Raw genomic sequence first — 25,128 nt, 5'->3', positions numbered from 1 at the left:
CTGCTGAATCAGAACCCAGGTCCAGCAGTTAGTTCTTGCAATGGTCAACTGCAGAAGCCCACAGGTTTCCCAGCCGATGGCCTTCAGAAGCAGTCATCCTGCCATCAAAGCTAACAGCCATTGATCCCCATGACTACCATGAACTGGTCCACATTTTGAATGCCAGTGAAGCTGGAAATCAGCACCATTTCTTGTGATAGCAATTTCCAAAGTTGAAATATAAGCAGTTCTCGACTTAAAACAGTTCATTTGGTGACCAAAGCTATGGCACTGAAAAAGTGACCTATGACGGTTTTTCACATGACTGTTGCAGCATCCCCATGGTCACATGATCAAAATTCTGATGCTTGGCAACTATTTCATATTTATGACAGTTGCAGTGACCTGGAGTCATGCCACCACTTTTTGTGACTTTGTGACAAGCAAAGTTTCAAAGACAGATTCATTTAATAATGACTAACTTATCATTAACTTAGCAATTGCAGTGATTCACTTAACTGTGGCAAGAAAGGTCATAAAATGGAGCAAACTCAGTTAACAAGTTTCTCGCTTAGTAACATAATTTTGGGCTCAACTGTGGTCATAGCTCAAGGACTACACATATGTATTACATAAAAAAACACTTTTTGTCTCTCCCGATTTTTTCAGGATTCCATCGAATATCCTCTGGTTCTTGTATTTTCGGAAGGGGAAAATAGCTACTCTTCATCCATTTTATGTACAGTATGCAGTTTTGTACACTTTGATCATATCCCCTCTCCTTTGCAGACTAACACCCCCCCCCCCGAATGTTGCAACCTTTATAGGGAAACAGTTTGAGCCCCATGATCATCTTAGTTGCCCTCCTCGGAACTACCTCTATTAGATCCTTTATGAGGTTGAGGCAACCAGAACTACATATATATTCCTGATGTGGTCACACCACTGAATTACATTACAATGTTGGCAGTCTATTTTCAAAACTGTTTCTGATTATCCCTACTGTGCTTTTGGGCTTTTTTTTCTTTTCTTTTTTTGAAACAGTAGATGCATTATTGCTTCTGCCCCAGCATCTCATTGTAGGTTTTGCAAATATATTTGCTGCTGAAACTTTATATAGAGCCTTTGGTAGTCTCTTCAAACTGTTTTCCATTCCTATGACTGTATCCAAAGCAGATAAAAAATAAAGAAAAAGCAATGAAGATTTAGAAGCAGGATATTGGTTTATTTATAATCAGTCAAGTACTAGTGGACAGATTAGTACAATAAATAAAGTTTGTCCCATGTACTTTCCATGTTCCTCTGCATACGTTGCCATAGTGAAGGGATCTAATGAGAACTCCAGATCCAAAAGAATCCTGCTCACCTGCCCTCCAATACAAGCAATACAAAATAAGTTGTGGAAGGAAGAAAAATTAAAGTGCAAATTAAAAGGCAATTTAATGCTGGTGGCTTGTATCACAGCCCACTGAATATGGAAAATATTTGGCTGATGAATCTTCAATGCCACAAATTCTCCTCAAACCATATTGTGCATTTAACCACCGAAGGATGCAGACACCCCCCTCCCCCCGAAACCTCCTCCATGGAAGGGAGAGAGAGAGAGAGAGAGCTCCAACACAGAAAGAATATTGCACATTTAAGTCAGAGGCAAATGATAAGGATTTGCCAGCACCAGGACATTCCGCTTCAGGTGTTTATTTCCTTTCATGTCCTTTGCCCTCAATATAAAACTGCAAGAGAGCAGAAGTTGCTCTGGATTTGGTTTTTGTGCTCAAGTCGTGCTATCATACATTCTTTATTACAGCAGAACCTCTGGTTGTATCCCACAATTAAAACCCAAAATGCACAAATTAAAATGCTTCTGTATCATTGCTGCCTGGATAAGCTTTTGAGGATACAACTTCAGACAGTTCGGCCTGCCACAAATCAAGCTGGTACAAGAAGCTGTGATTTGCTAAGTACTAGAAGTCCCACAGATGCAACTGCCAAATTCATGGCTTACTCAAATGAGATAACACTTCAGATCCCAACCGTTCTATGTCTTAGGATCCTTCACCTCCTCTCTTAGCTAGATCAGAGAAGACGACACATGTATGAATACATGCATAAAGTCAGGACATACAGGAACTTTTGCTACAGCACTCAACAGTGAAATGCTATAGAATATTGTTTCAGGAGTGCTGCTATCTGGTGTAAGAAACTTTCCAGTGTGCAGATGGTGCATTTTAAAAATGACCGGTTCCACACCCAAACCTTTATGAAAGTTAGATAGCAGCAACATACTGTAATCAGGATCCACTTTTCTTCCTGATGGATGCATCAATAATTCTTTGCTAAAGGCAAGCTTATGCACTGGGCAAATAAACTTAGATGAGAGCCAGGTATGGGACTTCTCTCCTCTCTAGACAGACAGACACTTCGCCTTCTCATGCATTTTTTTTTTTTGGCAAGCTAGTGTTTTGCACTTTCAGGTCAAAATTCAGACCACAGCACCGCCTTGTTTCCTTTGTCCACACTGACCACATGGGCTCCAGATGGTGACCATGCCACAGCATTGATGGGATTGCTGAAACAAAAAAGATGACATAAATGTTATTAGATCCCCAAAAGACATAAAATTTGAAGTAAGGAGGAAATGTTACTCAGTCTCCACAGAGTTATTTTAGAAGATTATTGTTATTCACTAAGTAGAACGAGAAACATTTGGCTCAAAGATGCATTGCCATTGACCTCTTCATGTTTTCCAGTAATGTTTTGAGCACTTAACATTAGCCTTGCAGTCTGGAAGTAATAGCCCCAATACATGTAGGGAACATCAGCTTCTGGAAGGCTGCCTTGTAGGCTAGTTTCCCCTCCAAAATGTAGAAGGTTCAGATTTTAACAGCATTATCTTGACTCACCTGTGATGCTTGGAAAGTGTCCTTTCCACTTTTCCAGTGAGCACACTCCATATATAAAGTGATCCATCTGCTGAGCCAGCCGCAACATAATTTCCATCAGGGCTGAAAAATCATAGATTTGGAACAGAGAAAAAACGTGTTATTGCTGCGTGTAGTACAATGTGTCATTACTTGATGGAAATCACCCAAAAATCTAAAACAGACTTTTAACCAAATGGAATGAATATATTTAACTGCAAAAGTGACACTAAATTAGTTTTCCTCCTACCTAAACCACTAAAAATAAGTGTAAAATGAACACCTACAAACACTACAACTAATTAGATGCTCTGAATTTTCTTTTCTTCTGACCAGTGGGAACAGAATGTAGTTCTGTTCTTGAAGTTTCATACCGATATAGAATAACTTCATGTAATTATCTAATCTAATATGCTAAGCAAGTAGCGCTATATACTGTATACAAATAATAAAAAGCCAGAAGGAAATACCACACCCAACCCAAGTTTTGGTATCTCAGCTTCTTACCTGAATACAACTCTAGTCCAATCAGACCCACATTTAAATCCTGGAGCACTGGAAGAAAAAACCCACCACAAAATGTTAAATGCATCTTTCCAGTTCATTTTATCAGCAGCTACAAAAAGACAGCTCAGCTACACAAACCTGAAAAATAATAATCAAACCAATCAGGTCTTTTTCTTACTTTTATTAAGCACAAACATCTATATTAGAATGTCATGGACTGTCGACAAAGATATTTTTCAAGAACAGGCTGCTTATTACCATTAAATGTCAACCGAACAAGCTCTGAATGTTTGGCTTTTGACAAAGATGAGAAATCTACAACTCATTTGCAGAGCCATAATCACCTGAATGTATGTTTGACAGCGTTGATTCTGAGATCAATAATTTTCAACAGATCATCACGAGAACATGTAAGAAGCTCTGTTCTCTCAGGGTTGAGATCTAGAGCTGTAATCCTTCCCAGCAATTCCATTTCCTGTACCACACTTTCAGTTCTAAAAAAAAAAAATGTAGCACAGGTTAACATTTCCTTAATGGTACTTTGCTTGGTACTGTACAAAAAGCCTCATTAAAAATGTTGCAGGGGATAAAGGCTGTAATCAGTAGCATAATTTATGTGCTCATTAGATTAAGTGATGTATTGCTTTGCCGCTTAGAACAAAAATCTAACCTTTTTAAAATAGCAATAGGTAAATTTACTTTAGAACACTAGCATTCTTGTGGCTGCCACTGGAGAAAAGTATTTTTCCCTGTTGGCCTAAGTGCATTATATTTTTCACCAGAGTAGAGCTTCCTAAAAGCTGAATGTGAAGGTGTTAGTCATTAAACCACCTATATTGTTGGGATTTCCTAGGTTTGGAAGCAGGACCATTTTTCTAACTTAAGTTCTTTGATCCGGGTGAACCAAAAATCTAATAGTGTGGCTTTAGGTATTGTTTATGTATTGCTCCTCATGTCTGATTAATTACATTGCTCTTCAAAGTGTATGAGTTCACATTGCAGGACAATCACTTTTCATTTGAAACATGTAAAATCTTTTGTAGTCAAAAGGTTCTGAATCTGAACCTCCATTTTATCTACATGGAATCATTGTGACTTCAAAATGGTCTGTCCCTATTTCAAAAGGAAGTTGCACTCACCTAATATCCCAAAAGCGAATTTTCTTATCAAAGTGTCCACTCATTACACATTGTTCTGTACAGACAAGATCATTGCAGCTGGAGCCAGCAAATACTGTTTTTATACCTTTAAAAAAATGAAGTTACTCATCATGTAATTGAATCCACAATCTTTCTTCTGCAAAAGCCTCCTAAAATTGTTATTTAAACTAGTGTTAGAACACAAGATTTTACTGTATATTCTTCCTTACTATATATTATTGAATTTGATGGCAGATAATTTGTTTTGAAGATATTGCAATCAGAACAAAATTCTGGAGATATTCTCATGGGGGAGTACACTTATGTAGTTTTGAGTTAGACAAGGGATGGATCACTGTATTATCATATTTCCAGGGATGACAAGAGTCCTTGTCTTTATATGCTTATATTCAATTTCAAATCCTGAGAAAAACAAATTCTGTTAAGAAGTTGGTGCAGAATTGCTTCTTCAATTATAGAAATTCAGAGAAACCACCCATAAAATTCCTCCATCTATATTTAGAAGAGAATTTTGAAAGGTATTTCTCTAATTTATAGATCAAAAACTACTGTATGCCTTTATTAGGTTTTTACCTTTCAAGGTTATTACCTTGAAAGAACTAAAAAAGCTAGGAATATGAACTTACATTAGCTAGCTAAGTAATTTTCTGAAGCACAAGGGGGAAAAAGAGAGGCTAGACATAAAGAGCAATTTCCTCATTTTTTAAAGAATATATTAGATTGGTCCATCCCTTCTCATATTCCGAAAGGCCCGAAAGATGATGTGACCAAGCCTGAGGCTCCCATGGAACTGGAGACTTGTTTAGATAGCTCCACTGTTCAGGGGTTCATTTTGTATGCTTCCTTCACATATGCTTGTATTTTTAAGATATTCAGTAATTAACTATGATTTTTATATTTGTATTTGCTGTTCTTGTATCTTTTGTTTTATCTATTGTTATGCACTGCCCAGTCACTTCTGATGAGATAAGCAGCTATATAAACTAATTAATAAATAAAAACATTTTTCTTTTATACTTGGTAGCAGTGACTAGCTGGTAGGTAACAGATTCTATGGGTTTGGAGAAAATGGCTGCAATTCAGAGCAAATTATTTAATATTTTTCTCCACTTTTATTATTTTTATAATTAGCTCAAGGCAACTAACATATCTAATACTTCTTCCTTCTCCTATTTTCCCCACAACAACCAACCCATGAAGTAAATTGAGCTGAAATAGAATAAATGTTTAAAATTTCAATTTTTATATAAGATTTAAAAGTTAAAAAGTTCTTAATCTATATCGTTCCAGATTATTAGGAACACTAGAGAAATAGTAGTAGAGGGACCTCTTAAACTAGCTGGAAGCTGCATAACAACTTTATCTGCTTGTTTATCAAACTTAAATGCCACCCATCTTACCAAAGGCAACTCTGGGCAGCTTACAGACATTGACTAAAATACACAATAAAACATTAAAATAATATGTTAAATTTAAAGATTTAATTAAAAAAAACTAAGCAGGATGGAGAGGAAGGGCACAAAGTGCACCCAGAGACGAAGTGGACTGTTCTCTATTCCAGTATTTCTCAGCCTGGGCCATTTTAAGATGGGTGGACTTCAACTCCCAGAATTCCCCTGCTCTACTCCATTAGCCATCTCCCTGGATCTTCTGATCTAGGCTAAGATTTAAGGCCCCTAGAGGCTTTTGCCATCCATTTATACTTTTCTTACGGAAGTATACAATCACATCTACAGATAGCTTGGTAATACAACTTCAGATAATTGGCCCACTGCTAGGGATACTTTTAAGTAACACACATCCCTAGCCCATAACATCTGGGATGGTCTGATGGTCTACTTTATAAATAACCCCAGATAAATGTCCCTTTGCCAAAAATATCTTTATATGTTGTCCTCTTTATTTTAATTATTACAAGTAGCAATCTAAATAACAGCTCACAATGATTTATAATGAAGTAATCCACAAAGCTTGCTAAATTGTTTCTTCCATGAACTTGGAGGAATTTGCAATACAAAGCTTGCAAGCTATACACAATTTGCAACAGCTAGCTAGAGTATCATATGTGCAGAAGGAAAAAGGGTTCAATGCCACTAACTCCTCACCAATCTTTTGCAGTGCCACTACATCAAATCATTCAAAGTATGAACACTATTATAAACAGAATTTAGAAACAAAATCTATATATTGAAAAAAGCATCAACGGATGAGGCCACTTCCTCAACTGCTTAAAGGTTTAGAAGCTCTTCCTGTATGTTATAGTATAAGGTTAGTCTTTGCTGACAGCAGTACTGTTTAATATAAATTTTTATTTGAGCACCTATTTCAAAAGACAGAAGTCAATCTCAGCCCAATAGGAGGAAATATACTTTTCTTAAACCAGCATATTTTTCTGGTTGTGAAAACAATGAATACAATGAACTGTGGGTCACAGTAATATTTGCGCAAACACACAGAAAGAGACCTGCACACTTTATGCCTGGATAATATTTGGATCAATGTTATATTAGCAGACCGATAAATAGAAATTAGCTGAGATAGATGGTAGCTACCACTTGTGCCTATCTGCATTATCAGGAGGAAAACCACTAACCAAGTGGGAGAATGCCAATTGCTGTAACAGCAAAGTTAGCCTAGGTCTACCACGGCCTAGAGAATATGTGTTACTATTTTAATAGCATCATATAGATACTATGAAAAGAAACTTATTACCAATTGCTATGGGTAAGAGTAATAGGTAATCAAACAATATAAGAGCTTTTAAATGCTGGTATCTGATCATGTCTTTTTATAGTAACAGACTAGCCATTTTTCTCCAATGACTGATATGGCTTCAAAGTCAAGAAAATTTAGAAATCAAAACCTATTTCACTTATTATTAGGAAATCATTTTTTAAAAAACATCAGTCAGTGGTGACTACCAAAATGACACTTGGGGCAACAGTAAAATGTTTAGTTCCACTGATCAATGGAATGAGTCTTTAGTAACATTCCTCATTTTCAGTGTCCTACCCCAAGGGAAGAAGCCAGCTTTGAATCCATATACATATCAGAAGATTAACAGAACAGCAATTTTGAATGCTTTGAGAGGTAATCAGTCAATGAGTGTTCTTCTTGTCCCTTTGATGCATGTGGGAAACTGTGAAACGGCTTCCTTACAGACTTTGCTGCGCAGGTCCCATAGCTTGAGTGTTCTGTCATGACTCCCAGATACAATGCGAGCTTTGTCCAGAAGGAATTTTGCTGATAAAACCTTTCCACTATGCCCCGTGAGCGTGTGCTAGAGAAATTGACATTATATAAGAAAACAAATTTTTACAACACTTGGTCTCACATTTCAATAGTTTAACAGAAATAGAATTTTAAAGAATTACCTAGCCTTCATTCTACACTGAGAATTAAGAAACAGTCTTGATATACAAGTATGGTTTTGGTATCTGAAATAGACCCCCAAAAGGTTGCATATACAGGTAGTCCTTGACTTAATTAACAGTTTGTTTAGTGATTGTTGAAAGACACAACAGCACTGAAAAAAGTGACTTATGCTTTCACGCTTACGACCGTTGCAGCATCCCCATGGTTACATGATCAAAATTCAGATGCTTGGCAACCGATTCATATTTATGAAGGTTGCAGTGACCTGGGTCATGTGATCATCTTTTGTGAACTGGCAAGTTAAGTCAATGTGGAAGCCAGATTCATTAACAATCGTATTACTAATTGAACAACTGCAGTGATTCATTTAACAACTGTGGCAAGAAAAGTAATAAAATGGGACAAAACTCACTTGAGGAATGTTTCACTTAACAATATAAATTTTTGGCTCAAATGTGGTCGTAAGTCGAAACTACCTATATTTTTTTCTTTCATTACCGTTATATTTAACAATGAAGCACAGGTATGGTTGGTAAATGAAACCTACAATTGTCTATGCTGTGAATATGCAACAAGATATGGCTCACTGTTATATCCTGTTTCCATTTGTTTCCTAGGAATATTTGGTTAACTGTCTTCAGAAAACCATTATCTGGCCTCTGGCTCATCCGTGAAGTTCTACAATTTGAAGTCCTTTCCAACTTCCTATAATTTAATACAATAGTCCCTTGATTTACAAGTGTTTATTTAGGGCCCATTAAAATTTAAAATGACATCAAAGGAACCTATGATCTCTGCCTAAAGTTACACCCTGTACCCCCCCCCCCCAAGTCACATAAACAAAATTTGGGCATTTGACAATCCAACTGTCTTTAGACCAATCGCAGGGATGCTGCAGCAGTCCCCCCAACTATCCCACTCCACTGGATCCTTGCAGTACCAAAACCTTCTTCCCACTCCCAAAATGGCTCCACATGATCTCCACTGTGTAGGAAGGCTGTTTGGTAGAGAGGCTACTTGCTCAAGGAGATATTTCAGAAAAGTAAGTGGTCAAGCTGTGATGGGAAGAAGGGTACGGGAAACAATGGGGTGGTAAAATTGGCCCAAGACCAGTGCTGAACCTGTGAGGCAGGAAAGAAGGCCCAAGGCCTGCAGGAATCCACAGGTGGGAAGAAGAGCATGGACTGCCTGAGGGGATATAGGAGTCGCTGGGAGGTTTGGGGAGCCGGAGGTGCTGCAGTGTAGGCTTGGGCCTGCACTAGATCAGAGGCAGAACAAAGATTGGAGTCGTTAAGTGAGGTGATCAAATGCATGGTTTTCTTAATTACTATCATGACTTGTGACTGAAATCGGCAAGTTCCATTACGGTCGTTAAGTCGAGGACTACCTGTACTTACTAGTAAATAAGGTGTAATATACAGAAGATCATTAACAAATCTAGTAACAGTTCATAGTCTATGGCAGAGCAGTTCTAGAAGCTTGCTAATTTTTAATGCAGGGTTCTCGGGGACTGAAGCTAAAGCTGTCTGCATATAAAACATGCTCCTACCTTCTGAGCTATGGTAAAAAAAAAAGGAATGGATTAGAGAAGGAAAGTAATGAATACGGAATATATTTTTAGGTTTACCAAACCAGTTTTAAAAATTTGGCAACCTAGTGCTGTTACTAACCATTTTTATAGTGTTTAGTTACTATTAAAATATATACACAGTTATAAAATTATATAATTCTTTCAAAATCATATTAATTTGGAAAAAATACTTAATATCTGTTTCCAAATAGTATGTTCAAATCACTTAGTGTTGGAAATATCAAACAAGTCACATAAATAAAAATAGATAAAAGATGATTAAAGGGAAACTCAAAATTTAATATATTGAGGGTTAACATCCATTATCACACCACATTTCTAACGTTTTTTTTACAGCTATAACCTTGTCAGAATCAGGCACATGTGCCATGTCTTGGAAGAAATACTCACACGTAACCGATGATCATCCATTGTCCAGATCCTACTGGCATAGTCATTTGAAGCTGCTAATAAGTAGGAACCCTAAGGAAATGATTTTTAAAATGTTTTCTATAATAACCATTTTTATAATCTGCAATTTCTAAGTAATTTTGTTTCACCTTATTTTATGATCTCTTATCGCAATCTAGGCCATTGCCTAATCTTATCCCTTCATTTGGGGTTTATTTACATGTTTTTAAGCTTCATTACCATTACATATTCTCTTGTCTCATCTACCCCGATTCAATTTTCCCCTCCATTATCTTCCCATTTATTTGCCTCATCCATTCCTTCTCCCATTCCTAATTCTTCTTTCTGTTGCTAGTGTTCTGCAGAGATGTTTTGTTGCATTAAGAGGTCTCAGTTTAAAAAGATGAGATCAAATACCCATCTAATTGCCTCCAATACTTAAAACTCCTTTATTGTTTTATGTTGGATAACAATTTCAGCGGTGTCTACTCAATACTCTACAAGGACACAAGCTGAATATATCACAATGTATCAGCAAATATTGTTCCACACATAGCATTTCTATAGCTTGATGGCAAAGTGACTGCTGGGAGTTAGATGGCATGGGAAGCAATATTCTGGGCAAATCAGACCTTTTACTATTCATCACTGACCTCAGCAAAACATTGTTGCCCTCTCTTGTAGAAGTAGTGCAGACTTAAGTTATATGCTTCAGCGTTATTAAAAAATAACCTGCTCATGGTATTTGCTCAAAGTACATATATCGTTTATTTTTACAGGCAACAGGCCTAAACGTTTGCAGGTACTTCCAAAAGGAAAAAAAAATAGAATAAAATAATGTTACTAAAAAGATGATAATTTTATACCATTTCTAAGCAATTGCTTAATTTTCAAGATGATTTGACTTTTAATGTACATTGGTATTAATTAAAGAAGAGGATGGGCATATCAGAAACTATGGGTTCAGAAAATTTTGGAAATCAGACATGAAATTAAAACCAAAGCTTTTCTTTTAGGGAGGACAGATAATCAGTTGGGGGGGGGGCATGGAACTTTGTTTGGTACATGACATCAGTGGGAAGGTTGCTATCTGCCCAAAAATGGAAAGAAGAAAATAAGGAGGGATTAGAATTCATGGTCTCTGCTTTCTAGTCTGGTGCCTTAACCACTGAACCAAACTGGCTTTTAAAAGTGATGGAGCCAGTTGAGATGGTGAAATTAACTGCTTTGCTTGGAGACAATAATTTGATCACATTTCTTTTGACTTGGAGGCCACTGTTAGATTTCTTATGACAAGGGGAAAAAGTCAACTTGACTTTGGAATTTGAGGACTGGATTGAATTAGGGAAATATTACAGCTTTTTAAATATAGAATTATTCATATTTTTCAATTCCTTACCTTTGGATTAAAATCAAGAGAATATTTTATGAACTGAGTATTTTAGAAAGTTGATTATTAGTGTTTTAAGGTATCAATATCTAACACTTATGGTATTTCCAGAACAGTCAATATATACTGATACCAAGCAAACTGCATTGTGCAGTAATTCAATCCTATTCCATTATTTATTTTTATGTTTACTGTTTTTCTGAAAATGCCATAAATGATGGGCTAGTGAAGCAGGGCAGAATATATTTGCAAAAAAGAAACACACCCATACTCACAGCGTTATCAAACTCTACACTAGTAATCCCTGCATTACTGCCAGATAGGGAGGCTTTAAATTCACACTTATCTGTAATACAAAAGAAAAGATTTAGGAGGCAAGAAAAAGCATGAATGCCATCAGTTTCATTCACTCTAGCTAAGAAACATATCTCAAAGATATAAACCACAGAACTGATCATTTAGAATTAATGATACGTCATTTCTATTTCTTGTTTCATAAAACTGATTTATATCTAAGGCAGGCCATAAGACTCAGTTTTGACTACTCTGTCTTATAATGATACTCTTCAGAATTTGGGCACAAATTTTCTTTCCCAAAAGTATTTCACTATATTCTTCTAATGGAAATGGTAGGGATTATCAAACCAAGATTGTGCTGCATCACTAGACCCATATATCTTCTCCTATTGTCTGGAAAAGACATTTTATCTCTCCAACGCACTAAAAAATTTATTTCAGGATTCCTACATTAATTTCTTAGTTCAGAATTGTAGCTACCTTTTAAAGATATCAACTCTGGAATCAACCTCTGAAGCAAAAAAGCATGTTTCCACTAATTAAAACTTCTTGTCCCTTTTATCTATATTTCTTACCACCAAAAACGTCCCAAATTTTGACCCTCCGGTCCAAGCCTCCTGTTGCTAATAAACGAGAACCAGGGCTGAATTGGACTGCGTTAACCTCCCCATCGTGTGCATCCTAAGAAGATAAAAAACAATACAGACAACAATTACTGATGATTTCAGGACCCAGATCTGTCAGCCTCTAGAAACATACATAAAAGAACTGAACGAGGTTCTAACAAAGTGACAACAACCACAAAAGTATAAACTTCAGTATACATTTCCTGTTCAAAGCTAACTATAAGAAACTTTATGAGACCCCGTTTGGTTAAGACATCAGACTAGAAATCATGACACTGTGAGTTCAATCTTGCCTTGGGTATGAAGCCAGCTAGGTGACTTTGGGCCAGTGGTGGGTTCCGAGTCCTGTTCCATCCGGTACGGTTGGAATGGGCCCGACGTCATCCACAAGGATGTGCGCAGGGCACGCAGTGCACACATGTATCTTACTGCATCTGCGAGCCTCCAGCTGCTCAGCAAAGTGTCGCACAGGGGCTGTACACACTGTGTGCGTGCTTGGAAGCGCTGAAGACTTAAAAGACTGGTAAGGAGCTCAGGCGGATGGGTGGGCCCTCTGGAGCACTGTGCCGGAATGGTATCCGGTGCTCCGGGCAGGTTCTGGTACGCCTGTACCGGGGCGTACTGCCTGCAACCCACCACTGCTTTGGGCCAGTTACTTTCTCTTAGCTCTAGGCAGAAAGCAATGGCTAACCACTTCAAAAAAATGTTATCAAGAAGACTTCAAGAACCTGTCCAGGCAGATTGGACATGATTGAATGAAAGAAAAAAAAGAAACTAAATACATTTACAACTTATCTTTCAAAAAAAAAATCAGAATAAAGGCCTAGGGAGTGTTTTTGGCATTTACCTCCTAAAATGCTGCATTCAGCAAAATGCTGATGAAATGATAAAAAATACATGCTGAAAAGCAGTCAAGAAAAGAATGGGATATTAGTAAAAGAAGTAGATCTGACTATCTTATATATCAGAATGAAAAATAAAATTTGAGCTAATTTTGCATTTATAAGGTTAAAAGGTAAAGGTCCATTGCTCTAGGGGGCAATGCTCATCTCGGTTTCTTAGCCAAGGAAACCAGCATTGTCCAAAGACTTTTCTGTGGTCATGTGGCCAGCATGATTATATGCAGAGGCACACAGAATGCTGTTACTTCCCACTAAAGTGATACTTATTTACCTACTTGCATTTGCATGTTTTCAAACTGCTAGGTGGGTAGGAGCTGGAGAAGTAACTGGAGTTCACCCTCGTGCACAGCACTCCGGTCTTGAACCCAGCTGACAAGCTCAGGATTGTTAATGGCTGAGCCACCACATCCCCTTTATAAAGTAAAACAACTGCTAACTGTATTTGTGCCTGCATGTTTGCATGTATTTTTCCTAGATTATGTTTAGTACTTGTACAATATGAAATGATTTCACATTGTTTAGAATCAAATGCTTACATTGTAGAAATATATTTGTTGTGTGTTTATTTCATGTCATTCATACAAGTATTCTATATGTGATCATATTTTTAATGACTTTATGCATTTAATAAGAAAAAAAACTACTACAGAAGTTAAAAGTAGAAAAGTGATACTGAGTCAGAAAAAAATATTTGCAGGAAATAAAGAGGTCTCAGCTTGAAAACTAAAGATCATGCACGTTAGAACACATTCCAGAACTGTCAGCTCCTTGATTGGTTTTGTTGGGAGAGAGTCAACTCTAAGTGCTTTCGACTGCAAGCAACATGAACTGACGATACCCACATAATGTCAGCAGCTTCATAACATCTGACAGCATTATTGGAGCATGGATGGGAAAAAAGAAAAGAAAACTGTTGGGAGCTCTGAAAGTTGTGGATGTGCAATTTCACTAGTGCAATCAGATCATTCTGTAATCATCATTGACCTCACTATTTATTCGCATTTCTCAGGTTTTGGCTGGTTTAAAAGACCCCATTTCTTGTTGCAAAAACTACACTACAATTCTTTCCAAAGTCGCAAAAGCCCTTCTGGCTAGCCAGGTCAGGAGCATGCAGCATCTCATCAGGAAAACAAAGAAATAATTGACTGAACATGAAGAACAACTTGAAGCACTTTACACGCTTAAACTGCAAAGTATCACCCAAAAGTAAATGGGAAAATTACTAAGTAAAACATATTAATTTTTTAAGATAGTGAATCCAGGACATACTTACAAAGACATACACTGCTGTGTTGGGTAGTCGGACCTCTCTGCTTGCAGTAGGATGTTCATCAGTATTATCTTGAGGGATAGGACATGAGGATAAAGAACGTCTCCTGAGAAAGTTACATCGATATGCAAATAAATATATAAGGAAAATTAGCTATGTCTCCAGACTATAGGCAGGAGGATGACCTCAACTACACAATAAGTAAAAATGGAAGGAAAGGCAAGGAGTCTTAAAACAAATTTAAGTATTCAACAAAAACAGGGAATCAATACCCAGATATGGTTCTGCACATTAGGGACTCCTCTATAGCCTTTGCATCTAGTTTCTCACATGAAGCCAAACAACTGCATAAAAACTCCCCAAAGTGAGGAGAAAGTTCTCACCATTACAACTATTGCATTGAATCCCAAATTAAAATTGTTTGAGTTGAGGTACACCAATATTTATTTGTTAAATATCTACTATTGTTAAGTCCTTTTTCTTATATGAGGTAAATTCTGTTTAGTTGCTAAGGTACATAATCTATGATGAATGCCTAATTTAAAACTCACATTTTATTATTAACAGAGAGGTTCTACATAACATAAAAAAATAACTAAAATGACCGGACACAGCAATCATGTAGATTATGTCCAGCATTTCTTCCCTAAGTAGTTATACCTCATGCATCCATGATGTATCTATGTATTATTTAACTGGAATGTCTTTTTAATTCTACAGAAATAACACGAGACAATTATTCAGCAACCCTCATCACATGCTAAATTAAATGTGAATAATTTCAAGCAAATTTTCACCTGGCAGTATCAGAAGAGTGATGTCCCAAAAGGGGAGACTCAGACAGACTGGAGGGAAAGATCAGAGGTCAGCACACAGCAGAAGTAAGGAGTTGAACACAAAAGAAAAGGAGAGATAGGAGCTAGAAGAAGGCTTGACATAAGAAAAAATGTTTGAATGCCTAGTATCACTGAAGTGTTGCTGTATATTGAACTAATATGTAACGAAAAGGTAAATGCATACCAACCTACCCAAAGATATTATTGATAGAATCCAGAAGGCCTCCAGTGGGCTGGGAGAGTCGCTTACTAAAGAGAAGGGAGGACAGTTTTCAAGGAGATCAGAACACACAAGCCCATAACTCTCAATTTTGAAGCCCCACATTCAGCAAGGAAAGCAAATGGCAACAGGACAGCACAAAAAGCCACCATCTTGGTTCTAAGTCAAAAGCTTGCATAAACAATTATGAACTGAACCCATGAGCAGAAGAAAAAGGCTCCCTAAAAGATAATTCACTGGAATTTTGAGAATAAAATTAAAGGAATATTTATATGAAAGCAGAACATATTCACAAGTATTCTCATGACTAATGTGATGGTTGGCCAATATAATAGCCTTTAACAGGAAGTGTAAATGTTTTTGCTTTTAAGCCAGTTTAAATGGAAAGACTTCAGGTTCTGCATGCTTTGTTTGCAGATTCAATTGCAATGTAGAATTGGAAAGAAATTTGTCAAATAATCTATTATTTGCAGCTGTCACCAACATTAGATGGACTAACTGTCCAAAAAGGCAATATTTTATAAAGCCTGCAGTTTTACTAGCATAGTCCTTAACAATTGCAACCTTTATAATTTTGATCTTGTTAATATTTACACAGAGAGGATTTGAGTCTCCCTTTGCTATTACCATGACATGGGTCTGCCATAAAGAAACTGAGAATGTTGGTAGAAACCCAACTCTTGAAAGCTGCAAGACAGGTGTGTCAAACTCGTGGTGTCACGGTGGCATCATGTCAGGACTTTCCCCCCCTTTGCTAAACCAGATGTGGGCTGGGCGAGCATGTGACGCATCTGGCTCCCGGGCCGGGAGTTTGACAGCCCTGCTGTAAGAGACCCTTTCCTAACTGATAAAGCACATTTAAATTCAAGGCCACAAAAGCTTTATTTACACTGCTCTTTCCAATGTCAGGAATAAAGGCTGCTATGGTAAAAAGCAGATGTGGATAGAAAAAGAGAGACACCTTCCTTATATTTATTTGTGAGCCCTATAACTCGGAAGCATTCCCAGCTAATGATACTGAAAAATAGACATTTCCACAAAGAAATTCAGTAGAAATAACATCACTCTATAAGTATTGGAGTGTTTCCTCTGGGCGTAATTCACTAGTTAATTTTCCCATTTGTATCCCATTAAAAATAAATGGGAGCAAAAAACATCAGCTGTGCAATTCTCATTTTATTACAATAGGGCATATAGCTGATAAATTATTTTCATACTGGCATCTGTTATCAATTAATTTATAATTCATCTATCCAGGAAAGAATAATTTCTTCTCAATATATTTTCTTCTCAAAATGAATTTCCTGAAGCAAATCAGGAATGCCTATGAATTTTTTTCCTCATGTAAAAATATTTCATAAACTCTTTCAAAAATATATTTCAAAACATCTCTGCTCATATATTACCTTGCTGTTCGTGTGACAGCACGAACTGGAGATGTCTCCTCAGCTGGATCGGAGGTTTCATCAGCAAGGACTTCAATATCATCATCCCTGAAGACAGATCATTCCTTGAATATTCATGAACCCCAGGCATTTCATATTAAACAGACCTCTTGCCCTACTATTTCAAATACAGTATTTCACTTCCATTTTTAATAGCATAGGTCTTACAGATGATAGGAACAATAACTGAACAACAGAATTAGCTATGTCATGGCTGTATTTTATTTGCCTCTTATAATTTCTAATCATATTATTTGCCCTCTTGTAATATTATTCATAATACATTGAGGAAATTAAGCTGGGGTCTGGTGCGAAGAATCAGGATCACAGGTTAGGTATTGCTCAATCCTATACTAATCATCAGCACTAGATAAGAATTAACATGATTCAGGGAAGGGGGGCCTTGGCTTGGATTGTTGAAAGAACGTAATTATTCCAGATTGATTCCTCTCTTGATTTCATCTCCAGGCTCTGCCTTTTCTTTTACAGTTAGAAGGAATAAACTTTTTGTACTTTAAAATAATTTTAGAACTGTATCAATATACTAAAACAAATAAACTTTAAAATACAAATAAACTTTAAAATAAACTTAATTAATGGTTAACCCAAACAAATACACTTAGTACACAATGCAATAAAATAAGCTCACGTGAAACAAAGAAAAGTTATGTTCTGTATACAGTAACTTCTAAACTAAACAGTCAGATGCCTATATAATTATTTAACGGGGAAAAATAATGATTGGTTAATCTGATGAATTGCTAATTCTTCCACTTGATGCAGCCATTGAGTTCTAAGGAACGTGTTAAGCTCAGAAGACCAAGATAAAAAAGCCAAATAAAGAAAAACAACCTGAGTCAATATAGAACCAATAAAACTATTGCAAATTGTAACTCTAAAGTCAGTAAATATCTGAAGTTACAAAAATTAAGTGATATAAAAATAATAATTAAAGTATTGCTGAAAAGTTAAAAATGATACTTTTTTAAAAATCAGAATTTAAGCTTGGCAGAAGAAATCCTATTATGGTTCAGTTAAAAAAGGAGATGAAAACATTAGTGAACATTAATAAATGCTCATCCGTAGCAGCTGCTAATAAATAATTTGCTCTTCTATTTCTGATTCTTAACAATTTTCTAGGAACGCATACTATCACAGTTGGGAAAGGGGAAGATAATTCCCCCTGCCAACCTAATAAAATAGTCACCATCTTTATCTCCAGTCTCCACAGTTGTTGCTAGTTAAATTAGGAATCTTTTATCATTTGACCACACGGTTTACATTGGAATGCTGATGAACAGTAAGAAGACAATAAACATGTAACTTGGATAATTCATTTTTATATTTTCAGCCGGAAATGGAAATAATGTTGTCATTAGGAAGTAATTAGACTGATGAATGCTTACTGTTCAATTGGCAGTGGTTCTTTAGCAGCTTCTGCTAGTTCTTTCTGAAGCCGAGCTTGCCTTCTTCTAATAGACAGATATTAGGAAATATATGTCAACTCTGTAATATTTATCAACATTCATTTGAACAGCTGTATTCAAAGTATATTAAGGAATTGATAATTAGGAGAAATTATTGCCTTAAGCTCCCTGGGATAGAAATCTCAGTGGATAGAATTGTTGCCTCAAAATGTATTTATATCTTGACACTAGTAAAATGTAAAGCTCATCAGAATATGCTGGTTGTCATGTCTCTAGGCCCAAGTGAAAACTTAACTGCCCAGAAATGTTTATCTTAACTAGGCAGTTTTAAGACGTTTGAAGTCATTCTGTAATTCTTACAGGGTACTCAGTTTCTTAAATAAAATAGTTCTAGTCAGTGCATCATATGTTAAGAGCAGACTCCATACTGATATATTGTGAATTATCAGATATTATTTCCATCACAGAAACTGATGTTAATTCTAGATTGAGTCTATTGGTTTAGATATAATAGCCACTCCTCATTATGGGAAAAAAACACCAAGAAAAATGAGGCTAATCTGATATTATGAGTTAATATATAGTAATAATATATAGTGAAAGCCAGTCTAAACCTCACATCAAAATTTTTATGAACATAAGGATTTAAAGATCTCAGAAGGTGGTTTAATTCAAAATCCAAGTCAAGTCAAAGCCTGGTTAATAACTGGATAAATTATCAAAAAAATCAGATCAGATTAAGAAATTGAAAAACATTCCCAGAAAGGCAACAGAAAACCATTTTTATACTGTATGGATGAGTCACTAGGACTTGAGCTCAACTTGAAGAAACTCTATAGTTTAAAGGATTCAAAATCACATCCAAACATTCTGTTAGTAATAATAAGAAAAGACATACAGGGCACACACATGGGAGGGAAGAAAGAAAGAAAGAAATGTTCTGGATGGGTTCTAATAGATTTAGTTTGAACTCACACACTTACGTGGAAAATACTATCATACCTTAAATCTTTCTCATTTTCTGCATTGAGGCGATTAGCTTCTTGAGCCTTTTCTGCCATCCAACGGGTTACCAGTTCTTGGTTATCTTCAGTGGTTTTTCTTAATTTTTCTTCAAGAGCATTAAAGGTGATTTGGAGAGCATCATATTCATCCTTAAGAGTTTGATTAGCTTGTTCAAGATCTTGAAGCTTGTTGCATAAATCATGGCACTCAGTCTCCAGTTCAGATATCTTCTGTAAATATTCTGCAATTCTTCAATGGAAGCAACTAATATAATGAAAATCTGAAGCTAGCTAGGACCAAGATAAAGTTCTATTGGTAATAAATGGATTTTACTCACTTGACATTATTTATTTGTATTTCTTTGTCCTTCTGTTGTATTTGATTGTTTAGGTCAATCACAGTTTGAGCCAACTACAAAAAAAGGGGGGGGGGATGATAGTTAATGTTAATGTCAAATTAATATTAATAATAATTAACAATCTTAATTATGTGAAGGAAGATCCACAATTATTAATATAGACAATGTTTTTTGTGTCTCTTTCGGTGCATGCACTTTATTAAGAATGTATCTTATGGTTCTCAATCAGAAACAAGATTTTCTGTATTTATTTGGCAGATTCACAAACCCATATGGAACAAACTTAAACAATCAATATATACAAAAATGAAAAGAAAATCATGACTACATGATGTAGCTGAAAAGTACCATAAGGTGTACCTTTCTAAGCTTCTAAACACAGAATCATAAAAGAAATAAGCATCACAAAATCATTTTCCAGGTTTCTAGTAACAGATGAAGAAAGGCATCACAAAAGCAAAGTATCTTAATTAAAAATGGAATATATGATGCACTGTCTACAATAATAAATATGTATTTTTTATTACAATGAAAGCAGCATAAAAGCTGAAAGTCTGACTGCTTAGACATATTTTTTATTGTTTTGAAACTTATTGAATAGACAAAAATACATAACAGTATGTGCATTGTACTGTTGCAAGCAAGCACAATTTTTTCCTAACCTCGCCCCGTTTCTTGTGCAGCTCTGTCAATTCCTCTTGATGTTTAATCCTTAATTGAGCGACTTCTTGAAGATGAGCATCATTTCTTGCACCATCATGTCCTGGGCTGAATTTTCCAAAGGAACAGTAGGTAAGAGTAAATAAACCTATTTAATCATACAGATGTTCAACCTATAAATGGCAATTGGGACCAGAATTTCCATCACTAAATTTTCAGGTTATAAAGTATGAAGCCATGTGACTACAATGCTTAGCAAAGCAATTCTGAAGTCCTGGTTGCTGTTATTATACACAGACCTCACAGGACAGTGACTTCTGACTTACTGCTGGCTTTTCTATTGACTTTACTTGTGGAAAGCCAGCAGTGAATGCTGGAAATTGCATTCAACAGGGACACTGCAATGGCTGGAATTCTCAGAACTCAGTACCATTTGTTCATTGCCAGAGTAACTTTGAACTGTAGCTGAATGGCCATTAAGCAAGGACCTATACTGAACAAGAATATCTCTGTATGTAGTATTGATTTTCCAGACATTCCATTGAGATTACATTAAGCAATTACCATTCATCTTGATACTGTATGCTACTGATCTCTATTTAAAAGAAAAAATAATAAAAAAAATCTAAAATAAATAAATAAATAAAAGAATGATGTCCCTGTTTAAGGACGATCTGGATGTCTGGTGAGAAGAGAGCTTATCTATCATTCCAAATGTCCAAAAAAATTGAAATCATTCAGTATACTATGAACAGCATTTTAATAATATAATACTTCACATGAATTTATATATTCACAAGACATTACATAATTTGATGTAATTTGCATCAGTTGCATAACTTATCACAGGTAGTCCTTGCCCTAGGACCACAATTGGAACCAGAATTTCCACTATTAAGCAAGGCAGTTAAGTGAGTCACTGTACTTGTTAAGTGTATTATGTAATCATTAAGTGAATCCGGCTTCCCCCATTGACTTTGCTTGTTGGAAGCCTGCTGGGAAGGCTGCAAATGGCAATCACATGATCTCAGGATGCTACAATGATTGTAAATGCAGACTGGTTGCAAAGCACCAGAATTCTGATCACTTGACCATGGAGAATGCTGGGACAATGTGAAGATTATTGTCATTGTACATCATGCATACAATGAAATTGGTGTGTATACAACAAAATTGATCATGTAACTTATTTCAGTGCCATTTTAACTTCAAATAATCACAAATTGAATGGTTATAAGCTGAGGATTACTTATATAGTACATATGTTATAAAATTAAGATTACATTAACATAATAAAGCGTGTATAATATGTACAGCACAAAGTTTTGCAGCAGCTATTAATAGTAAAAAAATAGTAATGAATATTACACAGAAGAGCAAAATGCCCTTTTATATTGTTGGTTTTAAAGAAGCCACAATAAGTCTCACTAGAATTGATTCAACAAGTACCTGATCTCATGCCGGCTTGGCAAATCATACTTTTCCACTTGTAGCTTGTCAGCCAGCACTGAATGGAAATCTGACTTCTCCAAGAGCTTATTATCTAATATTTAATTTTTTAAAATGGGAAAAGAACGCTATTAGTTGTACAGTCGATTAATAAGTTTGCTATGTCATTATACTCTTTGGACTGATGTAAACATTTATAGAGAAATTATACCTATTTCAGACATGCTCTTGTATTGCAGTGAAAACATGCCTAACCAAGAAGACATTCTTTCACAGTACACAATAGGATTATAAGTCCAACTTGTACAACTAGATTTATGTAAATGAATGAGTCATTTAATAAGGCACTGTTCTACTTTATAACCTGGCATTTTGAATAACAGAATCTGGAAGGGGATTCTCTGATGTAATCACAAAAGATTGTTTCAGATTGCAAAATCTCTCTTTCACCAAAAGGGTGCTGGCCTGAGAACAAATATATCAAGCAATCAAGTAATTCTCCCTATGCTATTGAACCAATGAGAAGGTTCCTTGTCCCTGAGCAGAATGTAAACAAGAAGTATTCAAAGTTCAGGGTTGGGAATCTATATTTTATTACAAATCCAAGCCCACAAAAATGGGCCACTTTGGTGTAGTGATTAAAGCACCAGGCTAAACTCCAGGAGACAAAGAGTTATAGTTGTGTTTTAGCATGAAGCCAGCTGAGTAACTCTCTTGGTCCTTGGAAGGAGGCAATGACAAACCATTTCTGAAACTCTTTCCAAACTCTTGATTCAAAGGCACGTGCACACACACACACAATATAATATGCAAATAGCATTATGCTTCATTGGAGTGAACATTCTAAAACTTTGTTTATATAATACATTAATCCAGTTAATTGAATTCATCAATTGTCTGGGTTTCTATAACATAGAAGTGCTACAAAAAACCTCAAAATGACAGTTTGCACAACACAGAGAATCACAAACCAGTGAACAAATTTTAGCCTAATGTATTATGTGAACCTGGCCTTAGAAACAATAATGTATTTATAAATTTATGCATAAAATTATAGGTGAAGATAAAATTAGTAATACACACTCCTTTTTTCATACAACATATCATTCCTGGTTTTCTCTTTGGGATTTATTTTCTGGAATCTATTGAAGAAAAATTGTACTTAATTCAATTGCATTATAAAATAGTTAATTGGGAAATTTTGCTAGTTTACTGAAACTTTACTTAAGTGGGCCCAAAACCTCATCAACCAAACTAATTAAACTACAGTAGCAAAAAAACCATCCTTTATCTAGTCGAGCAATCACAATATTTATAAGTGAATTCACTGGCAATTCTGGACTGCTGCTTAAAGTGAGGATTTTCAGTTGATTCTTCCGAAAACTCTTACATTGCAAGATGATCTCTTCAAAGGCCTGTCTTTGTAACCGGTCTCGACGCTTCAGTTCGTCCAGGATATGCCGCTTCCAGGTGGGGAAGCTCGAGGTCTTAAGTCCAACAGACATGTTGCCGGAGATCCGGGGATGTTACACTCTGCCCCCCAAAACCCAAGTCATCTGGCTGCGGGTTTCCCCTGTGGCAGAGTGGGTGTAGTAGGACAGCTGGATCCAGGATTCTATAAAGAATAGGATAGCGATAACAAGGCAATTGGAGGCAAGTCAGGCAGCCAGATCGGGGTTGGAAAAGAAAGAGGAAGGGGTCACGTCCGAGAAGACCATAAGAGAAAGTGGAAGGGGACCAAGAAGATTGGGAGGCGTCTAGTCATCCTGACTGACGGGCCCACCCAGGAACAGACAGTAACAGAGTTGGAAGGTACCTTGGAGATCATCTAGTCCAACCCCCTGCTCACGCATCTGTACTAGGGATTCGAACCGCCGACCTTTCTGATCGACAAGCTTACCTACTTACCTACTGAGCCACCTAGTCAAATACCAAACCAACGGGAGAAACTCACCGCTGACCATCAAGGAGAAGGAGCGGGGGCAGTTGAGTGCTGCCTTCACCTGGAAGGCCTCTCCGCGCGCCCCTCGATCGGGCCGCAGCCCCCATCCATTTCCGCGACAGTCTTTCACAGAGTTTCCCTTGGTCCGAGAGAGATGGCGTCACTAGCGGGCTTTCTCTTCCTTGCGTCGCAGGCTAATCACATTTAGGCTCCAACCTCGGTGCCTGACTCACAAGGCCGCCCTTCCTGCAGAGAACGCGGATCGCGCGTCGCTAAATCAGTTAACTACCTCGCTGGCCCGTCCTTTGCGAGTGCCCTTTCTGGTTAAAATGTGGCTGGCGACAACCGCCGAGGCCAAAGCGGGGTAGAAAATGGCTGCAGACGAGGCTCGTCAGGGCCCCCTGGATATACGCCATTTTAGGCGAGGATGCTGGGAAGAGGCGCCTTTGCTGCGCGCCACTTTGGGCGGGGAATTGGGGCAGCGTTATCCTCGGCTACACAGATCTATAGAGAAGCGCTCTTTGGGATGCATACACTGGGCTCAGTTTCACCTCCAGCGAGCCGCGGACGACGTTACCTTTCCCCTCCTCTTCCACGCGGTGCTCAGCCCAACTTCTCTGCCAGCAGATACCGCGTAGATTATAGGGGTCTCCAACCCTGGCAACTTTAAGCCTCGAGGACTTCAACTCCCAGAGTTCCCCAGCCAGCGAAGCCCACTTAAGTAAATTCCAGGGATTCTGGGAGTTGAAGTCCACACAATTTAAAGCCGCCAAGGTCGAGAAGCACCGAAATAAACCACAGTGCTATAAATGTTAGCTCTGTGTTGTAATTGGCGCATTGTTTTTATAGCGCCGAGTTTGTATCCTCCATGTGTTTTTTCCTTCAACTCCGGTCGGTTTATCCAGTGCTAGTGATGACAACGGATCGTGCAACTCCGCTTTCGGGAAACGGGTGCTGCCCAGCGTTTCAGTTTGTTTGGTTTTCCTCCCAAACAAGGATGGCAGGGAAAGTTTGTTTCCTTTTAAAAATGGGGCGATTTTAACAGACTGCTCCAGGAGTCCAGCAAAAGAAAATGTCAGCTGTAATTTTATGTCGGCTTTATAGAGTGAAGTAGAAACAGGTGGTAGAAAACAATATGCTCCAAATATCTTTTTTTTTTGCCATAATCTTTATTTTCCAGTAGCTTTAAATATTTTATGTTTTGAAAACATTTGAGGGATTGTATTGATTTGAGGGATTGTATTGATTTGAGCTTCCTTGACATTATAGAATTTTAATTTACATACATGGGTAAATTTTGTCTGTGGTAAATAACCTTCCTGTGCAGTGCGCACCTACCTTCCATCCATCCATCCATCCATCCAATCTCTGCACACAC

At 37.0% G+C, this 25,128-nt stretch overlaps 1 protein-coding gene and 1 non-coding gene across 6 annotated transcripts; both read right to left on the bottom strand.

Annotated features, from left to right (window-relative positions):
• Positions 1-1,183: 1,183 nt before the first annotated feature.
• Positions 1,184-24,348, bottom strand: ATG16L1 (autophagy related 16 like 1). Of its 5 annotated transcripts, none has more exons than XM_087725653.1 (20): positions 24,328-24,348; positions 23,199-23,423; positions 21,809-21,902; positions 20,362-20,467; positions 19,679-19,752; positions 19,339-19,590; positions 18,316-18,381; positions 16,871-16,957; positions 15,437-15,493; positions 15,206-15,253; positions 14,412-14,514; positions 12,186-12,291; positions 11,589-11,659; positions 9,924-9,995; positions 7,727-7,847; positions 4,547-4,652; positions 3,752-3,901; positions 3,408-3,455; positions 2,883-2,984; positions 1,184-2,548 (listed from the first exon to the last, which is right to left on the bottom strand). In XM_087725653.1, exons 2-20 carry the CDS (start codon positions 23,311-23,313, stop codon positions 2,455-2,457), a joined length of 1,872 nt encoding a protein of 623 aa, XP_087581779.1. In that variant the 5' UTR covers positions 23,314-23,423; positions 24,328-24,348; the 3' UTR covers positions 1,184-2,454. The 5 variants fall into 5 exon arrangements, with proteins under 5 accessions (XP_087581779.1, XP_013929617.2, XP_087581780.1 ...); XM_014074142.2 differs by lacking the exon at positions 24,328-24,348 and adding an exon at positions 23,763-24,157; XM_087725654.1 differs by lacking the exons at positions 19,339-19,590; positions 24,328-24,348 and adding an exon at positions 23,763-24,158.
• LOC148043627 (small Cajal body-specific RNA 6) lies at positions 10,310-10,577 on the bottom strand. The gene has a single exon (XR_015698113.1).
• Positions 24,349-25,128: the final 780 nt, after the last annotated feature.

Source organism: Thamnophis sirtalis, unplaced genomic scaffold (assembly GCF_051295495.1).
Source record: "Thamnophis sirtalis isolate CommonGarterSnake01/CBP01778 unplaced genomic scaffold, rThaSir2_p1.2 scaffold_11, whole genome shotgun sequence".
In the NCBI taxonomy this organism is placed as follows: Eukaryota; Metazoa; Chordata; class Lepidosauria; order Squamata; family Natricidae; genus Thamnophis; species Thamnophis sirtalis.
This window is presented reverse-complemented; position numbering and strand designations above follow the sequence as displayed.

Excerpts from the sequence above, each read along its gene's own strand:
- ATG16L1 (XM_087725653.1), bottom strand. The coding sequence starts at position 23,313 with ATGTCTGTTGGACTTAAGACCTCGAGCTTCCCCACCTGGAAGCGGCAT. Across the intron at positions 15,494-16,870 it reads GCTGTCACACGAACAGCAAG|TAAGCGACTCTCCCAGCCCA; the intron begins GTAATATATGAG and ends CCTTCTCTTTAG. Across the intron at positions 11,660-12,185 it reads AATTTGGGACGTTTTTGGTG|ATAAGTGTGAATTTAAAGCC; the intron begins GTAAGAAATATA and ends TTTGTATTACAG.